At 41.0% G+C, this 24,441-nt stretch overlaps 2 protein-coding genes across 2 annotated transcripts; both read right to left on the bottom strand.

Moving 5' to 3' along the window:
• Window positions 1–1,816: 1,816 nt before the first annotated feature.
• LOC133650278 (elongation factor 1-alpha-like) lies at window positions 1,817–12,154 on the bottom strand. The gene is made up of 8 exons (XM_062047345.1): window positions 12,092–12,154; window positions 11,445–11,597; window positions 7,462–7,641; window positions 7,098–7,394; window positions 6,891–7,041; window positions 6,572–6,828; window positions 2,235–2,469; window positions 1,817–2,156 (listed from the first exon to the last, which is right to left on the bottom strand). Exons 2-8 carry the CDS (start codon window positions 11,586–11,588, stop codon window positions 2,035–2,037), a joined length of 1,386 nt encoding a protein of 461 aa, XP_061903329.1. The 5' UTR covers window positions 11,589–11,597; window positions 12,092–12,154; the 3' UTR covers window positions 1,817–2,034.
• Window positions 12,155–12,297: 143 nt separating this feature from the next.
• Window positions 12,298–16,546, bottom strand: LOC133650277 (elongation factor 1-alpha). The gene is made up of 8 exons (XM_062047344.1): window positions 16,389–16,546; window positions 15,644–15,798; window positions 14,183–14,362; window positions 13,671–13,967; window positions 13,452–13,602; window positions 13,122–13,378; window positions 12,819–13,053; window positions 12,298–12,746 (listed from the first exon to the last, which is right to left on the bottom strand). Exons 2-8 carry the CDS (start codon window positions 15,785–15,787, stop codon window positions 12,625–12,627), a joined length of 1,386 nt encoding a protein of 461 aa, XP_061903328.1. The 5' UTR covers window positions 15,788–15,798; window positions 16,389–16,546; the 3' UTR covers window positions 12,298–12,624.
• Window positions 16,547–24,441: the final 7,895 nt, after the last annotated feature.

The following is a 24,441-nucleotide window of genomic DNA, read 5'->3' as shown; positions in this document are numbered from 1 at the left end:
TACGAGAGAAAGACGGTGTCAATCTGGAAGAATAATTAATTCCCAAGAAAAACAGCACGGGGTCCATCGTCTGGCGGTGGTTTGGCTTCAAGCGGGAAGATGTCGAACAGACAACCGTAATTTGTCAAGTATGCGGCAAAAGCGTTGCTACAAAAAGTAGCGGCGCTACTAAATTGTAGCGTCATTTGAAAAGTCACCCGCTAGAGAATGAAGAGTGCTTGAAACTCCGCATGTCAACATCTCAGCCGGTGCCACACCAACAAAATGCCGAAGCAACCAGCACTGACCCGATTTGAGCCTGGCGTTTTCCATCTCCACATCAACACCGTATGAAAAAAATAGTCAACAACAGAAGGAGATAACGTCCGCAGGAAACTACCACATAGCAAAGGACATACACTATTTGATTTCCTATTATGCAGATCATTTTTTATTTTACAGTTTTGGAAATATCTTGCGTGACATCATGCACAAAAGTGCACTTTATTTGTTTTTAACTATTGTAGTGGCGTTCTGTACAAAATTTTGTGTTGTTTTGATATGTCATCTTAGTGACATCATGCACAAAAGTGCACTCATAGCTTGAATTGTCTCTGACAATCTTGCACTTTCTGTTTTGGAAATGACATGAATGTTTGTGCCACTGCTTAATAACTCTTTAATAAATACACTTTTGGTCAATTGACTTAGTTGTGATTTCCCTCTATGCATGAAAGTTTAAAATGAGCATATATTAATGCAGTATGAAGAAGAATGTTTTAATGTAGACACATAGAATCATCATACTGCTGTGATTATATGCATCAAGTGTTCATTCAAGGCTAAGGCAAAATATCCAGATATATATCGTGTATCGTGACATGGCCTAAAAATATCGAGATATTAATAACAGGCCATATCGCCCAGCCCTAGTCCAAGGTCGACTCTCATTTTCAAGAGGATATAGTATCCGAGGTGGTTTAAAATACAAATCCGTGATCCACAATAGAAAAAGGACAGAGTGTGGAATCCAATGAGCCCTTGTACCTAAGTTACGGTCAGAGCGAAAAAGGATACGTCCTGCACTGCACTCTAATCCTTCACTCTAACGTTCCTCATCCACGAATCTTTTATCCTGGCTCAAATTAATGGGATAATCGTCGCTTTCTCGGTCCGAATCGCTCTCGCTGCTGGCGGCCATCTTTGAAAACAATGGGGAAATGTGAGGAGCCCTTCAACCAGCGACGTCACGCTACTTCCGGTACAGGCAAGGCTTTTTTTTTTATCAGCGACCAAAAGTTGCAAACTTTATCGTCGATGTTCTCTACTAAATCCTTTCAGTAAAAATATGGCAATATCGCGAAATGATCAAGTATGACACATAGAATGGATCTGCTATCCCTGTTTAAATAAGAACATTTCATTTCAGTAGGCCTTTAATTTACGTACCCAGGGACTGCAGATGGAAATGAGCTATTTAGCTATAATCTGGTACAGAACATATCTGTCTTTGAGCTTAATGTTTCTGTGTATTGTCCCTTCAAATAAAGAATAAACTAAACTAAACTTCGCTAGCGCCAAAAACATCGCCGGTCCGAAGCCGGCATAAAGACAAGTATGACTTCATGTAACAACTGCACACGTCTCTCGGAGAGGTTGTCCCTGCTAGAGGGACGTGTCCGCGTGTTAAGAGTAAAATTATAAACTACTTTTAGACAGTGTGGACACGGCCGAGTTAGCCTTTTTATACAGAAATCTACAAAACAGACCACTTTGGCTTAAAGAATAGCGGAATTCCGCGAAATAGCGGACGTCTGGGATCCCTGTAAAACCCACAAGACAAATTTCATTAGGCAGGTATGGAATTTTATTGCGCTCATTCATTGCTCTACTGACAAAAGCCATAGTTTTCCTGCGAAAACTTTTGCGATGAGTTTTAATCAGCATAAGCCAGTCCTTGAGCATTGAGCTCTGCCTCAGTGATGCTCCGAGGTCGGGAGGGGAGGTGGTGGGATGCCCGCACGGGTCTCCTTGCTGGATGTCCTGCACGACCGTTCATTTCTTACCCTGGACCTTCATCGCCGCCTTGGTTGTCTTTCCGCTCACGTCCTTGGTCTCCACGGACTTGATGACGCCGACGGCCACCGTCTGCCTCATGTCACGCACGGCGAAACGACCTGAGAGGACAAGGAGGCGATGCTGGGGAACTGATGAAGGTCTGTGCTACCATGTTGAAGGAGAGGAGGCGCACTCACCCAGGGGAGCATAGGAAGAGAAGGCCTCCACCACCATGGGCTTCAAGGGAACCATAACAACAATGGCGGCGTCTCCGGACTTGACAAACTTGGGGTTCTCCTCTAACGTCTTGCCGGAACGACGGTCGATCTTCTCGACAAGCTCCCTGAACTTGCAGGCGATGTGAGCTGTGTGGCAGTCCAGCACGGGGGCGTAGCCTGCGCTGATCTGGCCAGGGTGGTTCAGGACGATGACCTGCAAAAAGACCATTTTGCTAAATTTGGCGGAATGTACACTACCGATCAAAAGTTTGGGGTCACCCAAACAATTTTGTGGAATATCCTTCATTTCTAAGAACAAGAATAGACAGTCGCGTTTCAGATGAAAGTTCTCTTTTTCTGGCCATTTTGAGCGTTTAATTGACCCCACAAATGTGATGCTCCAGAAACTCAATCTGCTCAAAGGAAGGTCAGTTTTGTAGCTTCTGTAACGAGCTAAACTGTTTTCAGATGTGTGAACATGATTGCACAAGGGTTTTCTAATCATCAATTAGCCTTCTGAGCCAATGAGCAAACACATTGTACCATTAGAACACTGGAGTGATAGTTGCTGGAAATGGGCCTCTATACACCTATGTAGATATTGCACCAAAAACCAGACATTTGCAGCTAGAATAGTCAATTACCACATTAGCAATGTATAGAGTGTACTTCTTTAAAGTTAAGACTAGTTTAAAGTTATCTTCATTGAAAAATAAGGACATTTTAATGTGACCCCAAACTTTTGAACGGTAGTGTATCTCCGTAAACAGCGTTGAGACGCTTTGATTGATTGATTGAGACTTTTATTAGTAGGTTGCACAGTTAAGTACATATTCCGTACAATTGACCACTAAATGGTAACACCCGAATACGTTTTTCAACTTGTTTAAGTCGGGGTCCACTTAAATTGATTCATGATACAGATATATACTATCAGATATATACTATCATCATAATACAGTCATCACACAAGATAATCACATTGAATTATTTACATTATTTACAATCCGGGGTGAAGTTAAAATAATAACCTCCGTTACGGCAAATAAACGGCATTACCTAGTATCTTAAGGCTCGTTATCAAATATTAGGAGAAGGCTAAACATGTTACACACCAAAAGAAAGCACATTGAAAAAAAGAGCTGTCAAAATATAAGATAAAAAGATGAGATTTTTTTTGAAAATTATTAAAAAGTAGTGAAATTGAACGGATCATTTTACTTGATAAGACATCCTAAAATAACATATCTAAAAAATAGCAGGATTTTTAAGCTAGGAATAGGTATTTTATTTCTGAAAACAAGCATTATTAGGGACCGAGTCCCTTTGGGATAGAGGACCCTACTGTATTTGTAGTGTTTTATTATTATACCGCCGCCTCTTTGAGCTGTAATTTGACCCCCTTAACATGCTTCAAAACTCACCAATTTGGACACACACATCAGGACTGGCGAAAATTGCGATCTAATCAAAAAACCAAACCCCAAATCTCAAAATTGCGCTCTAGCGGCCCCTAGGAAGAAAACAAAGACAAAACTGCCTGTAACTCCCAGTAGAAATGTCGTAGAGACATGAAACAAAAACCTCTATGTATGTCTCACTTAGACCTAGATTTCATACACTGACAACCCCCAGCAAAAGTCAGCAGGAAGTTTGCAATTCCCCCTTCAAAACAAAAGTTGTGTAAAAACAGTGACCTTTTTTCAAACATAACTCCTCTGAGAGAGTTTGTCGTGTCGGCTTCAAATTAGCACAAGAGAGAGATTGAACCCTTCTGATTAAAAGTTGATGAAAGAGTTTTAATTACTGCTCCGGTTTGGATTTGATGAGCCCTCAAAGTCGGTCCCGTCCATCGCTGCTTGCAGCTTTAATTCAACTTGCAATTCTTAAGTTAAGCATTCTCTGGATGTTGCCGAATCTTTAAACAAGATTTTCTATGTGGTGGTAAACCAAAATATCTTCCTTGAATATCTCAATTTGAACATACCAGTAGAGTGGAAAAACTATTATCATATGTATGTGATTTATGACACCGAAAATCACAAAGTTTGTGAGTAAATCGATATGATCAAAATTAGGGATGTCCGATAATGGCTTTTTGCCAAAATCCGATATTGTCCAACTCTTTAATTACAGATACCGATATATACAGTCGTGGAATTAACACATTATTATGCCTAATTTTGACAACCAGGTATGGTGAACATAAAGTCCTTTTTTTTTTTAAATTAATAAAATATTGATTTGAATCCCATTCAATAATTCTATCCAACCTACTTACAGTTTAACATGATCAACATTGTCAAAAGATATGAAGCCGTGAACCATAAAACCAAAAAATTATGAAAAATAAATTGACATACAATTCCGCGGTGCTAAAATCAATAGAAGTAAGTTAATAATGTATATGTTTCTTAAATAAACTGTCAATAAAATTTACGATCAAATGGAAATACAGCTTCACCACTTTAGTCATATTTTTTTTCTCTATGACTTTAGCTGCAGACTTCTTCTGTTTGTTTGATATTGTCATTACTGCCACAAGTGGTGGAAAGGGGTATTATGACTGAGTAAAAAAATATTTTTAGCGGCCATCTAGGGGGCGCTCACGGCCCAACAATGGGCCCTATGGTTAAGAAGCACTGCTTTCAACATATATTTGATCGCGATTAATCGCAGTTTGTTCAAAATAATTGCAGATAAATATAATTTTTCATATTGATAAGTCCACCCAACAAAAGTTTTTATACCATGACTGGTATAAAATTAGTTTGCTTTAATGAAATGTTTTTAAACACACTTTTTTTTTTTTTTAAACAGATCAACACAAAAACATAAACACGCTTTTAATTCAAATTTAAAAAATATACCTGCAGTGCGTTCATGTTAGAGGTGGGAATCTTTGGCCACCTCACGATTTGATTACGATTCAGGAGCTACAATTTAATTAATAATCGATTATTGTCATACTTGCCAACCTTGAGACCTCCGATATCGGGAGGTGGGGGGCGGCGTGGTCGGGGGTGGGGCGTGGTTGGGGCGGGGGGCGTGGTTAAGGCCGTGGTTAAGAGGAGAGTATATTTACAGCTAGAATTCACCAACTCAAGTATTTCATACATATTTATATATATATATATATATATATATATATATATATATATATATATATATATATATATATATATATATATATATATATATATATATATATATATATATATATATATATATATATATTTTATTATACATATAAATAAAAATAAATACTTGAATTTCAGTGTTTCGGAGGCTATCCAGTAGATGGCAGCATTGTCCTGTTTAACTTCTCCGTTCATGAATGAGTATATCATTTCGGCCACCGTGTTCAATGGAGAAGTCTGTTCTACAAAATGTACAGGCAACATACATACCCCTTCCCCTTCGAACTGTCCTGGATGAACTGAAATTCTTGTTTCCATTCGTTTTGGAACTTGCAAGCGCATTTCTTCATCTTGCTCGTCGACAGCGTCGCCATGTCTGTAACTTCCTCGTTCTTCTGCTTCGTCTCCTTCTTGTGTGCGCAGTTGTGCACTCTACTCTCTATCTCTAAAAGCCGTAGATGTTATGACGTCATTGGGCAGGCAAGCTGTTTATATTGTGGGAAAGCGGACGTGAGAACAGGCTGTCCCCACTCAGGTCCGCATTGAGCTGGAGGGGGCGTGGCCTCCAGCTCCGGCTGAATACCGGGAGTTTGTCGGGAGAAAATTTCTGCCGGGAGGTTATCGGGAGAGGCGCTGAATACCGGGAGTCTCCCGCTAAAAACGGGAGGGTTGGCAAGTATGATTATTGTGCATCTTTAATTTATGTATATTGATGCCGTTTTACATTTATTTTCATTTCACTAAATGGGCGTTTATCACTTGCAATTTTTAAAAAGAGTGCATTTGTAAAAAGAAATTCCCATCAGATTTATTAAATTAAAGGAAATGTGTGCAAAACTGGAACATAAGTGGAGCCGGTCGGATCTCTCTGTGAGGTGGCTAGCTACAGCTGAGAAACAAATATTTTTCGGTGGCCCTATGGTTAAGAAACAGTGATTATGGACCACAAGGAAGGGTTTGTAAAAAAATAAAATAAAAAAATCATAATACGACAACTTTAATACATGTGATCATTAATGGCCGATTTCACTCATGGATGTTTGGTAATTGGCAGCATAGATCCCTGACCGGACTATCAGTAATTACCCTTTATCGGAAATGTCTCTTATTACTTTTGAAGAGAAGTTACTTTGCGATATATATCGATATCGTTGTATCGCCCAGCCCTGCACACACCTGAGCTTTGAAGTTATCAGCGCCCTTGGGCGGGTCGTTCTTGCTGTCGCCGGCGACGTTACCGCGGCGGATCTCCTTGACGGACACGTTCTTCACGTTGAAGCCCACGTTGTCGCCGGGCATGGCCTCGGGCAGGGACTCGTGGTGCATCTCCACAGACTTGACCTCGGTGGTCAGGTTGGGGGGAGCGAAGGTGACCAACATGCCGGGCTTCAGCACGCCGGTCTCCACACGGCCCACGGGGACTGTTCCGATACCTGGTTGGGGACGAGAGGGTATGGCAGGAGGTCTGACAGGGAAAGTAAGTAAAATGACCCACCTCCGATTTTGTAGACGTCCTGCAGGGGCAGACGGAGGGGCTTTGCGATGGGACGAGAGGGAGGAAGGATTCCATCCAGAGCCTCGAACAAGGTGGTTCCGGTGGCGTTGCCCTCCTTGCGCTCAATAGACCAAGTCTTGAACCAACCCATCTACCCAAAAAAAGCGGATATCAAGTCCACATTCACAAAAGTCAAGCGCTCCTCACCTTATCACTTTTCTCCAGCATGTTGTCCCCATGCCAGCCAGAGATGGGCACAAAGGGAACGGCGCCGGGTTGGTAGCCGATCTTCTTGATGTAGTTTTTGACTTCCTTGGTGATTTCCTCAAAACGCTTCTGGCTGTAGGGGGGCTCGGTGGAGTCCATCTTGTTGACGCCGACGATGAGCTGCTTCACACCGAGGGTGAAGGCCAGCAGGGCGTGCTCGCGGGTCTGTCCGTTCTTGGAGATGCCGGCCTCGAACTCGCCGACGCCGGCGGCGACGATCAGCACGGCGCAGTCGGCCTGGAATCGAGCCCCGGGTTAAAAGTCGGCAATGAGAACACAGACTTGTATCGGTGTCGGGAGCGACCTGGGAGGTGCCGGTGATCATGTTCTTGATGAAGTCCCTGTGGCCAGGGGCGTCGATGACGGTCACGTAGTACTTGATGGTCTCGAACTTCCACAGGGCGATGTCGATGGTGATGCCGCGCTCACGCTCCGCCTTCAGTTTGTCCAGCACCCAGGCGTACTTGAAGGAGCCCTTTCCCATCTACACCACAGAATAAAAACACAATCAAGTCAAACGAGCCGACGTGGACCAGGTTTCCAGCACTGATCTACGAGTTCGCTATTAGGACCCCCAGATTCCTCCCCGATTCTTTAGTCCTACAACCGTCTAAAAAAAAAATGAGCGGTGACAAACAGGAGTAAGTACAAACCACAGGATCACCTGGGCTCGGAGACTAAACTGAGCTAAAGTATCTCAAGGTCCGAGCAGTCTCTAAACCGCTCGCCCGCGGCGGGTATCGACACTGAAAGTTAACTTGAGCCCACACACACATCCCCCTTTGCGCTCTCTCCAGGCTGGTACATCATGACACGATTAATACAAATAAATGAGGAGATTATCGTCGACTTCAGGAAGCACCAGTCCAGCCACGCTCCACTCGTCATCAACGGCACAGCAGTGGAGATAGTAAGCAGCACCAAGTTCCTGGGGGTGCAGATAACTGACAATATAACCTGGTCCCTACACACCGGAGCTCTTGTAAAAAGAGCACAGCTCCCTCCACCCGTTCTCACCACATTCTACAGAGGCGCTATAGAGAGCCTGCTGACCAACAACATCTCTGTCTGGACTGGAGCCTGCAATGCCTCAGACTGGAAGTCTCTCCAGAGAGTGGTGAGGACGGCGGAAAAGATCATCAGGACTCCTCTTCCTCCTATCCAGGAGGTCGCAAAAAGCCGCTGCCTGACCAGAGCTCAGAAAATCTGCAGAGACTCCTCCCACCCCCACCAAGGACTGTTTTCACTGCTGGACTCTAGAAAGAGGTTCCGCAGCCTCCGAAGCCGAACCTCCAGGTTCTGTAACAGCTTCTTCCCTCAGGCCGTAAGACTCTTGAACGCATCATAATTAAATTATCCCCTCAACTCCCCCCAAAATGGATTAACTCGCTGGAATAAAAAAGACAATATAACATACATCCATGAACGTGGACGCATGTGAAAAAGTGCAATATATTTATCTGAACAGTAACCTATTTATTTATTTATTTATATATGCACCTTATTGCTTTTTTATCCTGCACTACCATGTGCTTATGTAACGAAATTTCGTTCTTATCTGTGCTGTAAAGTTCAAATTTGAATGACAATAAAAAGGAAGTCTAAGTCTAAATAAGTGTGAGATACACACGTTTACCTTCTTCGAGCTAGCCATTCCTAAAGCGTTCATATTCTGCCAAAAGGAGGGAAAAAAATTCCTCGAACAAGGCGGTGCAAGTCGTGGATATTTTTACAATATCGGCAAAAAAGCCATTATCGGACTTCTCTACTCGAAATAAGTAATCTTACTCTTGATTTGAATCCCATTCAATAATTCTATCTAACCTACTTACAGTTTAACATGATCAACATTGTCAAAGGATATGAAGCCGTGAACCATAAAACCAAAAAATTATGAAAAATAAATTGACATACAACTTTGCAGTGCTAAAATCAATAAAAGTAAGTAAATAATGTATATGTTTCTTAAATAAACTGTCAATAAAATGTAGGATCAAATGGAAATACAGCTTCGCCACTTTAGTCATATTTTTTTTCCTCTAAGACTTTAGCTGCAGACTTCTTCGGTTTGTTTGATATTGTCATTACTGCCACAAGTGGTGGAAAGGGGTATTACGACTGAGTACCGCTGGGGCCCATACGGACCCACAACGGGGAAAAATATATTTTTAGCGGCCATCTAGGGGGCGCTCACGGCCCAACAATGGGCCCTATGGTTAAGAAGCACTGCTTTCGACATATATTTGATCGCGATTAATCGCAGTTTGTTCAAAAGAATTGCAGATAAATATAATTTTCCATATTGACAAGTGTACCCGACAAAGGTAATTTTCAAGTTTTTATATCATGACTGGTATAAAATTAGTTTGCTTTAATTAAATGTTTTTAAACATACTTTTTTTTTTAAACAGCTCAACACAAAAAGGTAAACACGCTTTTAATTAAAATTCAAAAAATATTCCTGCAGTGCTTTCATGTTAGAGGTGGGAATCTTTGGCCACCTCACGATTTGATTACGATTCAGGAGCTACAATTCAATGAATAATCGATTATTGTGCATCTTTAATTTATGTATATTGATGCCGTTTTACATTTAATTTCATGGGCGTTTATCACTTGCAATTTTTAAAAACAGTGCATTCGTAAAAAGAAATTCCCATCAGATTTATTAAATTAACGGAAATGTGTGCAAAACCGAGCCGGTCGGATCTCTCGTGAGGTGGCTAGCTGCTGTCAGCCAAATTTTAGAACTGTCTGCATTATTTTATTTACAGTAAAAAAATTGATTATCGACGTTTACTAATCGATTTTATAACCGCCCATGTACTAATCGATTATTTCCCCCAACTTGCAAGGTTTTGTATTTTGTAGAAATACAGAATTTGTATTCCGGCTACAGGAGCACTTGCATTCAGAGGAGAGGAGCTACACTTGTGTTTCGATACCAGTTTCACACATTGATAACAAAAAATGTGGGTTGTTGCAATCATTCTTTGATTGTTAAAGATGTTTGGTAATGTAATCTGTGATACCTGAATAAATGCTTCCGATATTCCTTACATTACGTGTCATTTAATGGTGTTCATATCTCTGCACGACAATATTTTAACCTCTATTTATTAATAAAATGTAATGCTCACCCTGCTTAACATTCTGTAATTGCGAAACAGAACAGGTCATAAAATAATATACAATTTAGTTCAATCGGCCTGAAAATGTGTATTTTTTTTCCATTTTGTTATGGTAGTAAGACCGGATGCTATTATAGTGAAGCCAGAAGTGTGTGGTTGGTACAATAAAAGGTGTCTTGACTCTGGACTTCCTGCCTACAGTCTGTTTGCGGTTAGTGTTACATTCTACATTTTATGTTTTTATTCCAATCAACTGTGATGTAAACATGGACAGATGTGGGAAATTATTTCCAGCATTCACACAATAAGCAAGTAATGGAGGTTAATTTGAGTCGTTATCAAAAAAGCTTTTTTTACACTGAATTTATGCAGCTCAATAGTTCTGCGTTTGAATTTTGTGGACTGTTTTTTTACATCAAATTATTCTGACAATTTAATTATGTAAAAATGTGCTAGTTTAAAAAAAAAAAATTGTAAAAATGTAGCACAGCAGAAATATTTGTTGCTTGCAAAGTCGCCCCATTGGCCTTTTCTGAGAGGATCGATTGCTTTGGTCTTGATTTACCAGAAGAGTCTTAAGTATTGAAATAAATATTTCTGCACTGAATTTTTACACACTGAATTATTATACACTACTTTTCTACACTGGATTTTTTTAGCAGTACCTTTTTCACACAAATGTGTTCAAAATGTTCTACTCAGTGAGATTGTCTGCATAATTTGATATTAAAAAAATAATTCAATTCCGGTGCATAAATTCAGTGTCCTAAAAAGCTTTTATAATAGACAAATGAACCTCTACATTGCATCAGCTGTAATGGGAAATGTGCCCCTGCTAAGATGGCCGCCACGTTGGCACGTATGACGTATCGCGTTACATCTCTGGACGATACTAAACATGTTGGTATCTACTAGAGACCAAGATAATACAGGGCAAAGTATATACATAAACACAAACCCTAAAATAATTTTTTCGATATGGTTAATATGTAAAAATATATTTAAAAAAAGCTCAACAGTAGATATTTGTGAAAGGGAACAAATATGTACATCACGCCAGTATCGCTCGGATGCCGATACCACATTATCGGTTATACTGCCATTTGGATCGATCCACCCACCTCTTTTTCAGGAAGGAAAGAAACGTCATACAAACCTCAGCGGCTTCCTTCTCGAACTTCTCGATGGCCCTCTTGTCGATACCGCCGCACTTGTAGATGAGGTGGCCGGTAGTGGTGGACTTGCCGGAGTCGACATGGCCGATGACCACGATGTTGATGTGGAACTTGTCCTTAGGCATTTTGAGCGACTGGCGGGGAACAAGTTCGCCATTAGTGTTCGCTGTCGTGTCACATGAGCCGCCATTGTCACTTCAGCGCGTTTACTTAATTCCAGCGGAAAATATGAAGTCACCAAACATCGCGATACACCTTTGCGCGTCACGTGTTCGGCCTCCATGTTGCGACGGTTATGAAGAATGGCAACGCCGCCATGTTGCCGCGACCACGTCATAGGCTCATGTTGGGAGTGGCTGCTGCGCTCAACTTTTCCATGTTAAATTTACTCTTTAAGCATTAGCTGTACTATAGCGGCATACGAATGAAGTCAACATGGCCACTAACTTAATCCACGAAACGTTGCCGCATGAAAACGTCAAAAGGTCACATTTAAAAGGCTACCATCTATTTCAAATCATGACCCAACTATACCACCATCATTACTTAAAAGGCTACAATCTACTTAAAATCATGACCTAACCAATTAATATTCACCATAGAGGTTAGGGAAGCATATTTGACCTACCTGTGGCAGACCCGATTCAGATAAAAGAGAGCAAGTATTACCTGTGCACACCTTTTATAGTGGTCTCCGCCAGGGGGTTGGACCAAAGTACCTGTGTGAAGAACCTGAGAACTAAGTACAGGTTAGACCAGCACACATCCTGTCCGTGATTGGATGAACAGAATGCCTGAAGGCTTTTTGGCAGAAAAACAAGCTTGACAACAGTGTCAATTTTTTCAAAGACATTTTTATTAGTTACCAGCAGCTTTCTTTCCAATCAAATTTGTGGCATTTGAACATCCAATGCACAGATCTAAACCATTTCCAAACTTAAAGAGGCACCGTCATGTGAACTTGGTAACTGACAATGCCACAAAGTTCCTTTTTTTCCTGCGAAAACTTTTGCGATGAGTTTTAATCAGCATTAGCCAGTCCTTGAGCATTGAGCTCTGCCTCAGAGATGATCCGGGGTGGGAAGGGGAGGAGATGGTGGGAGAAGGGGCGGCCCGCTGCTGCCGGCACACGTCTCCTTGCTGGATGTCCTGCACGACCATTCATTTCTTCTTCTGGGCCTTCTCCGCGGCCTTGGTTGTCTTTCCGCTCACGTCCTTGGTTTCCACGGACTTGATGACGCCAACGGCCACCGTCTGCCTCATGTCACGCACGGCAAAACGACCTGAGGTACAAGAACGCGTTAAAAGTGGCACGCGCTATATGGGTCAGGATGCTCAACGTGAGGCGCACTTACCCAAAGGAGGGTAATTAGAGAATGACTCCACCACCATGGGCTTCTGGGGGATCATCTTAACAATGGCGGCATCTCCAGACTTGACAAATTTGGGGTTGTCCTCAAGCTTCTTGCCGGAACGACGGTCGATCTTCTCGATAAGCTCCTTGAACTTGCAGGCGATGTGAGCTGTGTGGCAGTCCAGCACGGGGGCGTAGCCTTCGTTGATCTGGCCAGGGTGGTTCAGGATGATGACCTGCAAAAAAGAGATAAGTCAGCAAACTGTAATACAATTAGACTGGATATGAGGGACGGGGTACACACCTGAGCATTGAAGTTATCAGCACCCTTGGGTGGGTCGTTCTTGCTATCACCAGCGACGTAACCACGACGGATTTCCTTGACGGACACGTTCTTCACGTTGAAGCCGACGTTGTCACCGGGGACAGCTTCGGGCAAAGACTCATGGTGCATTTCCACAGACTTGACCTCAGTGGTCAGGTTAGGAGGAGCGAAGGTGACCACCATGCCGGGCTTCAGCACACCGGTCTCCACACGGCCCACGGGTACTGTTCCAATACCTGTGTAGGGTGGTCAGTTAGACGTTTGGGATTTTATAGAGTCACTCACTTCTCAATACAAACATTTACTTACCTCCAATTTTGTAGACATCCTGCAGGGGAAGACGGAGGGGCTTGTCGGTGGGACGAGAGGGAGGAAGGATGGCATCCAGAGCCTCCAGCAGGGTGGTTCCGCTGGCGTTTCCGTCCTTGCGCTCAACCTTCCAGCCCTTGAACCAACCCATCTACAGAAACAAAACCTGTCAGACACATTCACAGCAGTGACATTTGTGTAAATATCAGGCTGCCTCACCTTCTCACTGGTCTCAAGCATGTTGTCCCCATGCCAGCCAGAGATGGGCACAAAGGGAACGGCACCGGGGTTGTAGCCGATCTTCTTGATGTAGGTGCTGACTTCCTTGGTGATTTCCTCAAAACGCTTCTGGCTGTAGGGGGGCTCGGTGGAGTCCATCTTGTTGACGCCGACGATGAGCTGCTTCACACCGAGGGTGAAGGCCAGCAGGGCGTGCTCGCGGGTCTGTCCGTTCTTGGAGATCCCGGCCTCAAACTCTCCAACGCCGGCGGCGACGATAAGCACGGCGCAGTCGGCCTAGAATTAAGGTGTAAAAAAAGTTACTGCTGTTGCAAAGATTAGGAAAAAAGCTGAATTGATTAAAAAAGGCAAGCCAGACCACACCGGTGCCTGGAATTAATTATGCAGATCTAAGTCATGTGATACAAGTGCATGCGTTTGGAAAAGAGATTATGCTAAAAAAAAAATATTCATCCAGAGCTGCAGCCTTAATTTGATGTCGGCAAAATTACCTGAGAAGTGCCAGTGATCATGTTCTTGATGAAGTCCCTGTGGCCAGGAGCGTCAATGATGGTCACGTAGTACTTGCTGGTCTCGAACTTCCACAGAGCGATGTCAATGGTGATACCACGCTCACGCTCTGCCTTCAGTTTGTCCAGCACCCAGGCGTACTTGAAGGAGCCCTTTCCCATCTGTCAACGAGAAAGTCTGTTACTGCAACCATTACGTTGATATAGGGCTGGGCGATAAAATGATAATGCGATAGAAATAATATTTTCAAGTTTGTTGTCTAGACAAAAAAATAAATAAAGCACACGCTCTGGAAATGCAGGAACCAGGTATCCATCCATTTGCATGGTCAGAATTTAAAAATGAATGCTGCAGATAACACAAGTCATTTTTAGTATAACAATATGTTGATGTCTTTTAAAGAGGGGGTGAGCTGTCTCTGATATTTTGAAAACCGTAAGAACTTAAGAGCAATACTTCAAATAGCAAAATATAAGTGTGCCAACTTATAGTAGTGAAGTCCATCCATCCATCTTCCGCTTATCAGAGGTCGGGTCACAGGGGAAGCAGCCTAAGCAGGCTTCCCTGTCTCCAGCCACTTCATCCAGCTCTTCCCGGGGAATCCCGAGGCGTTCCCAGGCCAGCCGGGAGACAGTCTTCCCAACGTGTCCTGGGTCTTCCCCGTGGCCTCCTACCGGTCGGACGTGCCCTAAACACCTCCCTAGGGAGGCGTTCGGGTGGCATCCTGACCAGATGCCCGACCCGCCTCACCTGCCTCCTCCCGATGTGGAGGAGCAGCGGCTTTACTTTGAGCCCCTCCCGGATGGCAGAGCTTCTCACCCTAAGAGAGAGCCCCGCCACCCGGCGGAAGAAACTCATTTCGGCCGCTTGTACCCGTGATCTTGTCCTTTCGGTCATAACCCAAAGCTCATGACCATAGGTGAGGATGGGAACGTAGATCGCCCGGTAGTAGTAAAGTCATTCAATACTATTCTATTGCACATTTCCTTATACTTACAACAAATCATCTTGACACTACACCTGCAAAAAAGTAATGTTTACATCTTCATACCACAACATTGCTCCTTGAGCATTCCTCATCCTTGCACCTTCATTTTAAGAGGTGTGTGAAGTGTTCAGTTAGATTCCAAAACTCATTTTTCCTGTCTTAATAGATGAGGGGCTTATAATCAGTAACATTACATATACAAGTTACAATACATGTATTTTTCCTGCCTTGATTAATATACAAGTCTTCCAGCCATATCAAGTGGATGTAAAAGCTTTAAACTACACAATGCACAACTTCCACACCATTTGCCTGAGTCATTGTGGACACTGGAGCTTTAAGCCCGCTCCCCGCATGCGCAGACACGGGAACGCCCTTATGCTGACAGCTCAGGCCAGCATGCCGGAGCCGCCATTTTGAAAAAGGCCAGGAAAAAAAAAAGAAAAAAACTCACCTCAGCAGCTTCCTTCTCGAACTTCTCGATGGTTCTCTTGTCGATACCGCCGCACTTGTAGATCAAGTGGCCGGTGGAGGTGGACTTTCCGGAGTCGACATGGCCAATGACCACGATGTTGATGTGGATCTTTTCCTTAGGCATGGTTGTATTTTCTAAGCAGGAATAACGAGTAAAACCAAACGTTAAACTCGCTTAAATGGGTGAAATAATGCCAGTATTGAACATTTAACACATTTTTAAGACTGTTTTAATCGCCTTCAACAAAACAACCCGGCTGCTACTGGCGGTTAGCATACATGCTAGCAGGCCCGAGACACGTGTCCCTACAGTTTAGGCCATGTTCTAAATTTAACACATACGCCGCAAAATATGAACCGAAATGTTACAGAAGCACACATGACACTTTTTTATTAAAGACCTTCGTTCTGGTGAGGGGAAAAGCGAGGCCTTTAGCGGCCATTTTACGACATTGCCTTTGTCTGGTCGGCGTCGGCCCCATCGAACGTCAAGGAACAAGTCACCCCGAAAACGTCACCTTAATGTCGAAACACGCGGAAAATCGGGTACGTTTATTTATTCAATTCGAATACACGCTAAAAATAAGTCGGTTGAAGCGGGTTATATAACCGCGCTACGGCGGTATGAACATACCTCAATTACACGTAACGGTTTGTGTGGGGGAATTTTTTTTTTCCCCCGGGGGCTAAACTGAGGGCGACCAGACGCGATAAAGTGGACTTACCGGTGTTTCTTGTTTGTCGCGGCCAAAGCTGCTGCCCCAACCCAGGTAACAGAAAGAGAGCGTCGGTCACTCGGCGGCAGCTTTTATACGGGGGGTATCGATGCCACTGTTTCCGGTCGCCCCCCCCTCCTTTCGCCCGGAGCGCCGCAAATCAAACTGCAGATTCTATGATTTGCGTCATTACGCCAAAGGACCCGGATGCTCGGCCGCGCCGTGGCGTTCAAGTCCGAGTGAAACGCAGTAAATAGGAAACGGTCACGTCTGTACATTCTTCACAAAAAAGCAAAATAAACACCTTAAAATGTGCCACGGCGCTGTGAGGGCCAATGGTAATATATTGGGGTTTGTGTTTCACCCAAAAAATGAAAAAAAATGTGTTAGTAATGCAAAACAGCCATGTCTAGTCAAACTGACAAGATTATGTTCATGTAAATGAGATGCGTTTACGGTTTTCAGGACGCCTCATCACCCTGCATCATTGAAGGGAAACCTGTTTGGACGTTTGATTTCAAAGTCGAATAAAAAACAACAACGTAAAGCCCTCAGAGCAGGCTGGTCAAAGGGTGAAATTTCATTATTTCAAGAACATTCATTACTTTTGCCTCCATTATCTGGCAGCGCGGTGGTACAGAGATTAGTCCGTCTGCCTCACAATACGAAGGTCCTGGGTTCGATCCTGCGCTCGGGATCTTTCTGTGTGGAGTTTGCATGTTCTCCCCGTGACTGCGTGGGTTCCCTCCGGGTACCTCCCACCTCCAAAGACATGCACCTGGAGATAGGCCGATTGGCAACACTAAATTGGCCCTAGTGTGTGAATGTTGTCTGTCTATCTGTGTTGGCCCTGCGGTGAGGTGGCGACTTGTCCAGGGTCCCATTATAGCTGAGATAGGCTTCAGCACCCCCCGTGATCCCGAAAGGGATAAGTGGTAGAAAATGGATAGATGGATGTCTGGCAGCTTCTGCCTTCACTCGGCAGAGGCCCGAGCAGTGGATGGAAGGGGTCGGACAAAAGAGCGAGGACAAAAAAACAAAACAAAAAACCCAGGAGATGAGCTGCGTTCGCATCCACGCTATTCAAATGTCCCGCCGTGAAGGTTAAACTTCAGACATGACCTCAGACTTTTTCGTTTCAAGCTTGAAAAAAAAAAACGCGAACCTGTTGCGACATGTTTTGGAATTTGAATAAGCGCACACTAATAAACCACACCTGTAATTACCCCGGGACAAAATCCCACATTCTTGGATGGCACATGAAAGAGGATGTTATTGTTGCTGACTAAGTGTGAGGAGAAATGTATGGTTGCAGATGACCACAGTGTACCCCGTGCGGCATCCTCTAATTATATATATCCAATTATGTGAAAAATGTATTCATAATAAATACTCATATTCACCATACTTACCTCAAGTTAACTCCACGGAACATTGCACCATATCTTTATATTGTATATATTTCACATTTTTTGCACATTTCCTCAAACATCTTATTTATTCATTCATTTTCTTTTTTGCACTGATATTGGTGATGCTCTAATTATATTGTGCTGACGTATGATGACAATAAAGGCATTCTATTTACGGCCCGCCGCATGTTTTAAAAATACTCTTACAACAAAGTTGAAATGTTGACACGAAAAACTAGGGATGCACAATTTTTCAAGCCAATAGCGATGGAGATAACTTCCTTCTCAAGAATGATACTGGTAATCGATTAACTTATTTTAACAATGTTTTTTTTTTTTTTAGTTTGTACACACCATTATTTGCGACTGGCTTCTAGATTTTGTAGGATTTTAAAACACCGTCGTAGATATACTGGCGTTTAAGGTGTCGGATAAGGTTTGATGTGTTGGAGCGCAATGTTGTTTTTTTTTCCTTCCCTCCTCGCGGCAGTGTTTCCCACACATTCATTTATTTGTGGCGTCCCGCCACGAAAGAATAACGTTCGCCACAAATTTAAAAAAAAAAAAATATATATATATATATATATATATTTTTTTTTTGTCCTGTCCAGCTTCTCAGGCAAATCATATAGTTGATGTAGATGCCCATATAGGCTGTTCAGATTTACTTTACAACAGAGAAGTGTAGGATACTTCTCTTGTTGCCTTATTTGTATTTGACCACTACTGTTTTCTGTTTATTTGTTTCTGACTGTGGCAGGAGACCTCTGCCTCTGTTTCACTTTATGTTGCTGGTAAATAATATGGTTGTAGTAGTAGGCTAAAGTTAAATTATTTAGTATGCACTAATTAAAGGGGCAGAGCTTTAAGAGACATTTTAGCTTTTATATTTTATAAGATATATTTTTTGTAAGAACCACAATTAATAAATATATTTCAGTGAATAACTTATTGTTCAAATCTGTATATAAATATGTACATAAAGTGTTGTAATTATATTGTAAAATGGATGGATGGATGGACGTTTAAAACAAAACTGTTATTATTAATTAGTAAGTATACATTTTTTTAGCCTTTTTAGAGAAAATCATATCATTGTAGTAAATTATGCAAATTACTCGATGATGTCATGGTGACCACGCCCATAGCCACGCCCCCACCGCCACAGGTATCTTGGCAGTTTATGGGAAACACTGCGCGGGATGTTTGCAGAACATTTGGGGCATATAGTACATGGAGTCTCTACCTTTAATACAGTGAAGTACCACAATGGAATCAAGCCTTTTGGCTTTTTGTGCCATCCATTTGCCTTTTGAAAGCATTACATGGATTAAATTCTTTAAGATGTCAATAAACTTCTCAATCAATCAATCAATCAAGTAGTCTCAAACATTGAACTAGTGAGCTCAGGAGAGGTTTACGACACGAGTAGGAGAAAAGGGAGCGGTTGATTTGCTCACCCTACCTAAAAAATCTTGCCCCATTGGATCACATTTTTTTTCATAATTTTTTGAAAATTGTCTATATATATATATAAATATACACACACACATATATATGTATATATATATAAGCTCTGAAAATTAAATATATCAAAATGGTCCGCGCATCTTTTGATTATTCCGTAAGAAAAGATCGGTCACACCTGAATTAGACCATGCACATAACTTCATCAAAACCGGCGTCTTTTAATACCATTTTAATCAGCGTGGTAAGAGAAAAATCCCAAATGTACGAAAGAAATAAAGACACAAATGTAATGTTTTGCTCTGTCCCCTGTTATTTTTTTTCCACACATGAACCAGGCCGAGGCGCCGACATGCTAACATGTGTGTGCCTCAGACGTGACTCAACAAGCAGACGCTCAGACGAGTCGCGGACGTAAAACTGTCGTCATGGCAACGGAGTTAACCTGAAGGCAACACCGAGATGCCGACGTATGATGACGGACAGCAAAAGAGGCACGACACGCTAATTAATGCATGCTGAAACAAACCATTTTGAAACCAAGACATTGATAAAACGTTGATTGCGCGTAAATGTCTTTAAAGACCTACTGAAAGCCACTACTACCCACCACGCAGTCTGATAGTTTATATATCAATGATGAAATCTTAACATTGCAACACATGCCAATACGGCCGGGTTAACTTATAAAGTGCAATTTTAAATTTCCCAGGAAACTTCCGGTTTAAAACGTCTATGTATGATGACGTTTGCGCGTGACGTCGATGGTTGAAGTGGAAGTATTCGGACACATTGTATCACAATACAAACAATTTTCATCGCAAAATTCCACAGTATTCTGGACATCTGTGTTGGTGAATCTTTTGCAATTTGTTTAATGAACAATGGAGACTGCAAAGAAGAAAGCTGTAGGTGGGATCGGTGTATTAGCGACCGGCTGCAGCAACACAACCAGGAGGACTTTGACTTGGATAGCAGACGCGCTATCCGACGCTAGCCGCGGACCGCATCAATGATCGGGTGAAGTCCTTCGTCGCGCCGTCGATCGCCGGAACGCAGGTGGAGCGCTAAGGTTTTTATCATAGCTCTGACGAGGTCCCGTAGCTAAGTTAGCTTCAATAGTGTCGTTAACAACAGCATTGCTAGGCTTCGACAGGCGGCACAGCATTAACCGTGTGGTTACAGGTCCAGTGTTTGGTTCGGTGTCTCCTGATAGTAGTATTGTTGATCTTCTGTCTATCCTTCCAGTCAGGGGCTTATTTCTTTTGTTTCTATCTGCATTTAAGCACGATGCTATCACGTTAGCTCCGTAGCTAAAGTGCTTCGCCGATGTATTGTCGTGGAGATAAAAGTCACTGTGAATGTCCATTTCGCGTTCTCGACTCTCATTTTCAAGAGGATATAGTATCCGAGGTGGTTTAAAATACAAATCCGTGATCCACAATAGAAAAAGGAGAAAGTGTGGAATCCAATGAGCCCTTTTACCTAAGTTGTGGTCACAGCGAAAAAAGATACGTCCTGCACTGCACTCTAGTCCTTCACTCTCACGTTCCTCAGCCACGAATCTTTCATCCTGGCTCAAATTAATGGGGTAATCGTCGCTTTCTCGGTCCGAATCGCTCTCGCTGCTGGTGTAAACAATGGGGAAATGTGAGGAGCCCTTCAACCTGCGACGTCACGCTACTTCCGGTACAGGCAAGGCTTTTTTTTATCAGCGACCAAAAGTTGAGAACTTTATCGTCAATGTTCTCTACTAAATCCTTTCAACAAAAATATGGCAATATCGCGAAATGATCAAGTATGACACATAGAATGGATCTGCTATCCCCGTTTAAATACAATTATTTCATTTCAGTAGGCCTTTAGAAACTGACTTTGAAAAAATGCTGCAAAATAGTTGTATTTGTAAATTGAGACATCATTGATGTCCAACGTTGGATCCACCTTGTTGGTCGGGAAACGACCAGATTTCAATGGTCAAATCTACGTCACAGCCTGACATTGAATAAACGTCGTCGAAGAGCATGTTGTTTCAACGTTGTATTTGTCTTGTCGAATGTTGGTTGGGAAATGACCAAAATTCAATGGTCGGATCAACGTCAGAACCCAACATTGCTTAAACGTCGTCAAAATGTTGTTTCAACGTTCAACGTCAGGACCTAATCCAACACGTTCTCAACGTTGTTTCAATGTAATGAGCCCGCTGGGATTGATCTCTTGACGGTGGAACGTGATTTCAGGTGATTGCAACGCCAGCAGGTGGTATGCGAAAGGTGTACGGGGGTGGGTGTTATAGTTGATGCAAATTGAACCTGGCCTTACACTTGCAAAACGACGACATGCTGGGAACTCTCGCGTCGTGACGAGGCGTTTGGCCTCCTCACCAGGGATCGGGCATGACTCGTTCACGCAAATATCCGCCCTGGCGACATTGTCTCTTTGTGTTCAAAGAGCTCCTGAACCTCAACTGACTTGAAAAACAGCTCCACGTGTGAACCTGATATGATATAACAAACACCTGGAACTAAAAGGGACATATCCGTACTATTTTAAAATGGTATCGTTGTATCATTAACACATCATTCTTTATTGCTTTCTCTCTCAATTAGAAAATGGTGACACCTACACACATGAAGGGAACACATTTTAATGGCAAAATATATTTTTCTTCTTCCTGCTCCTTTGTGCAAGTTTATATACAGTAGCACCGTGTGCTATTTACAATGTTGTGGTTTTTCTTTACCTTTAAATACTGAGCAAACGGGACAACAAATCCTTTTTGAAGGTTCAGATTTAAAAACGACCACTTATTAACCAGATTAATCCAGCCATAATGGAGTTAGAACACTGTGAGTAAGTCATGAAATATTATCTTATCAAAACGTCCTAAACAAACATGTATATGTGTATGTGTGTATATACAGTATATATATGTATATATATGTATGTATATATGTATACGTGTATCTGTATGTATATGTGTGTATATATGTGTATATATATATATATATATATATGTATGTATGTATATATGTATATGTATATATATATATGTCTATGTATGTATGTGTGTATGTATATGTATGTATATATGTAAGTAGATATATGTATATGTGTGTATATATATATGTATGTATATATGTATATATATATGTATATATGTGTGTGTGTATATAAGTGTATATATCTATATGTATGTATTTAAATAAAAACAATAAACTATTAATAATAAAGTAACATTACAAAATTTAAAAAATAAATAAATGAAATAAGTGTCTGACCCAAGAGCGTAAATTAGCATAGTCATCTGTGACTAAGCTGCCAAAGAATAGTATATGTGTATTTGTATGTGTATATGTATATATATGTATATATATATATGTATGTATGTATGTGTATATGTATATACAGTATATATATGTATATATATATATATATATATATATATATATATATATATATATATATATATATATATATATATATATATATATATATATATATATATATATATATATATATATATATATGTATATATATATGTGTGTGTCTATGTATGTGTGTATGTATATGTGTATGTATGTGTGTATGTATATGTATGTATATATGTAAGTAGATATATGTATATATGTATATGTGTGTATATATATATATATATATATATATATATATATGTATGTATATGTATGTATATATATATATGTATATGTATATATGTGTGTATATATATAAGTGTATATATGTGTATGTATATGTATGTATTCAAATAAAAACAATAAACTATTAATAATAATTAGAGTAACATTACAAAATTAAAAATTAAAATAAATGAAATAAGTGTCTGACCCAAGAGCGTAAATTAGCATAGTCATCTGTGACTAAGCTGCCAAAGAATAGTATATATGTATGTGTATATATATATGTATATGTATATATGTGTATATTGTATGTGTATATATGTATATACATATGTATATACGTATGTATGTATATATATGTCTATGTATGTGTGTATGTATATGTATATGTATGTATATATGTAAGAAGATATATGTATATTTGTGTATATATATGTATGTATATATGTATATATATGTATATGTATATATGTGTAAATGTATATATGTGTGTACATATATAAGTGTATATCGGGGCGGCATGGCGTATTGGGTAGAGCAACCGTGCCAAAAAACCTGAGGGTTGCAGACTCGCTCCCCGCCTCTTACCATCCAAAAATCGCTGCTGTTGTGTCCTTGGGCGGGACACTTCACCCTTGCCCCCGGTGCCACTCACACCGGTGAATTGAATGATGAATGATAGGTGGTGGTCGGAGGGGCCGTTGGCGCAAATTGCAGCCACGCTTCCGTCAGTCTACCCCAGGGCAGCTGTGGCTATGAAAGTGGCTTACCACCACCAGGTGTGAATGAATGATGGGTTCTACATGTAAAGCGACTCTGGGTACTTAGAAAAGCGCTATATAATCCCAGGTATTATTATTATTATTATTATATGTGTATGTATATGTATGTATTTCAATAAAAACAATGAACTATTAATAATAATTAAAGTACCATTACAAAATTACAAAAATAAATAAATGAAACAAGTATCTGACCCAAGAGCGTAAATTAGCATGGTCATCTGTGACTAAGCTGCAAAAGAATAGTATATGTGTATTTGTATGTGTATATGTATGTATATATGTAAGTAGATATATGTATATATGTATATGTGTGTATATATGTATGTATATATGTGAATATGAATATATGTGTGTATATATAAGTGTATGTATATGTATGTATTTAAATAAAAACAATAAACTAAGTTTCTAACCCAAGAGCGTAAATTAGCATGGTCATCTGTGACTAAGCTGCCAATTAATAGTATATATGTATGTGTATGTGTATATGTACCCTGTATATATATATGCATATGTATGAATATATGCATGTGTGTGGATACATACATATATATAGATATATATCTTCTTTTTTACTATTTATATTACTATATTATTGTGTACGCACCTTGGGGGATCTGCTCCAATTTCGTTGCTCTTTGAACCTGTTCACTGTAATAATGACAATAAAACTCGATTCTATTCTATTCTATGTAACGCAAATATGTGATTTTTTTTAAACAAGCTAAGATAGATTTAACTTATGCGTTAGGGATTCAAT

This window comes from Entelurus aequoreus, linkage group LG05, assembly GCF_033978785.1.
Source record: "Entelurus aequoreus isolate RoL-2023_Sb linkage group LG05, RoL_Eaeq_v1.1, whole genome shotgun sequence".
Lineage (NCBI taxonomy): Eukaryota > Metazoa > Chordata > Actinopteri > Syngnathiformes > Syngnathidae > Entelurus > Entelurus aequoreus.
This window is presented reverse-complemented; position numbering and strand designations above follow the sequence as displayed.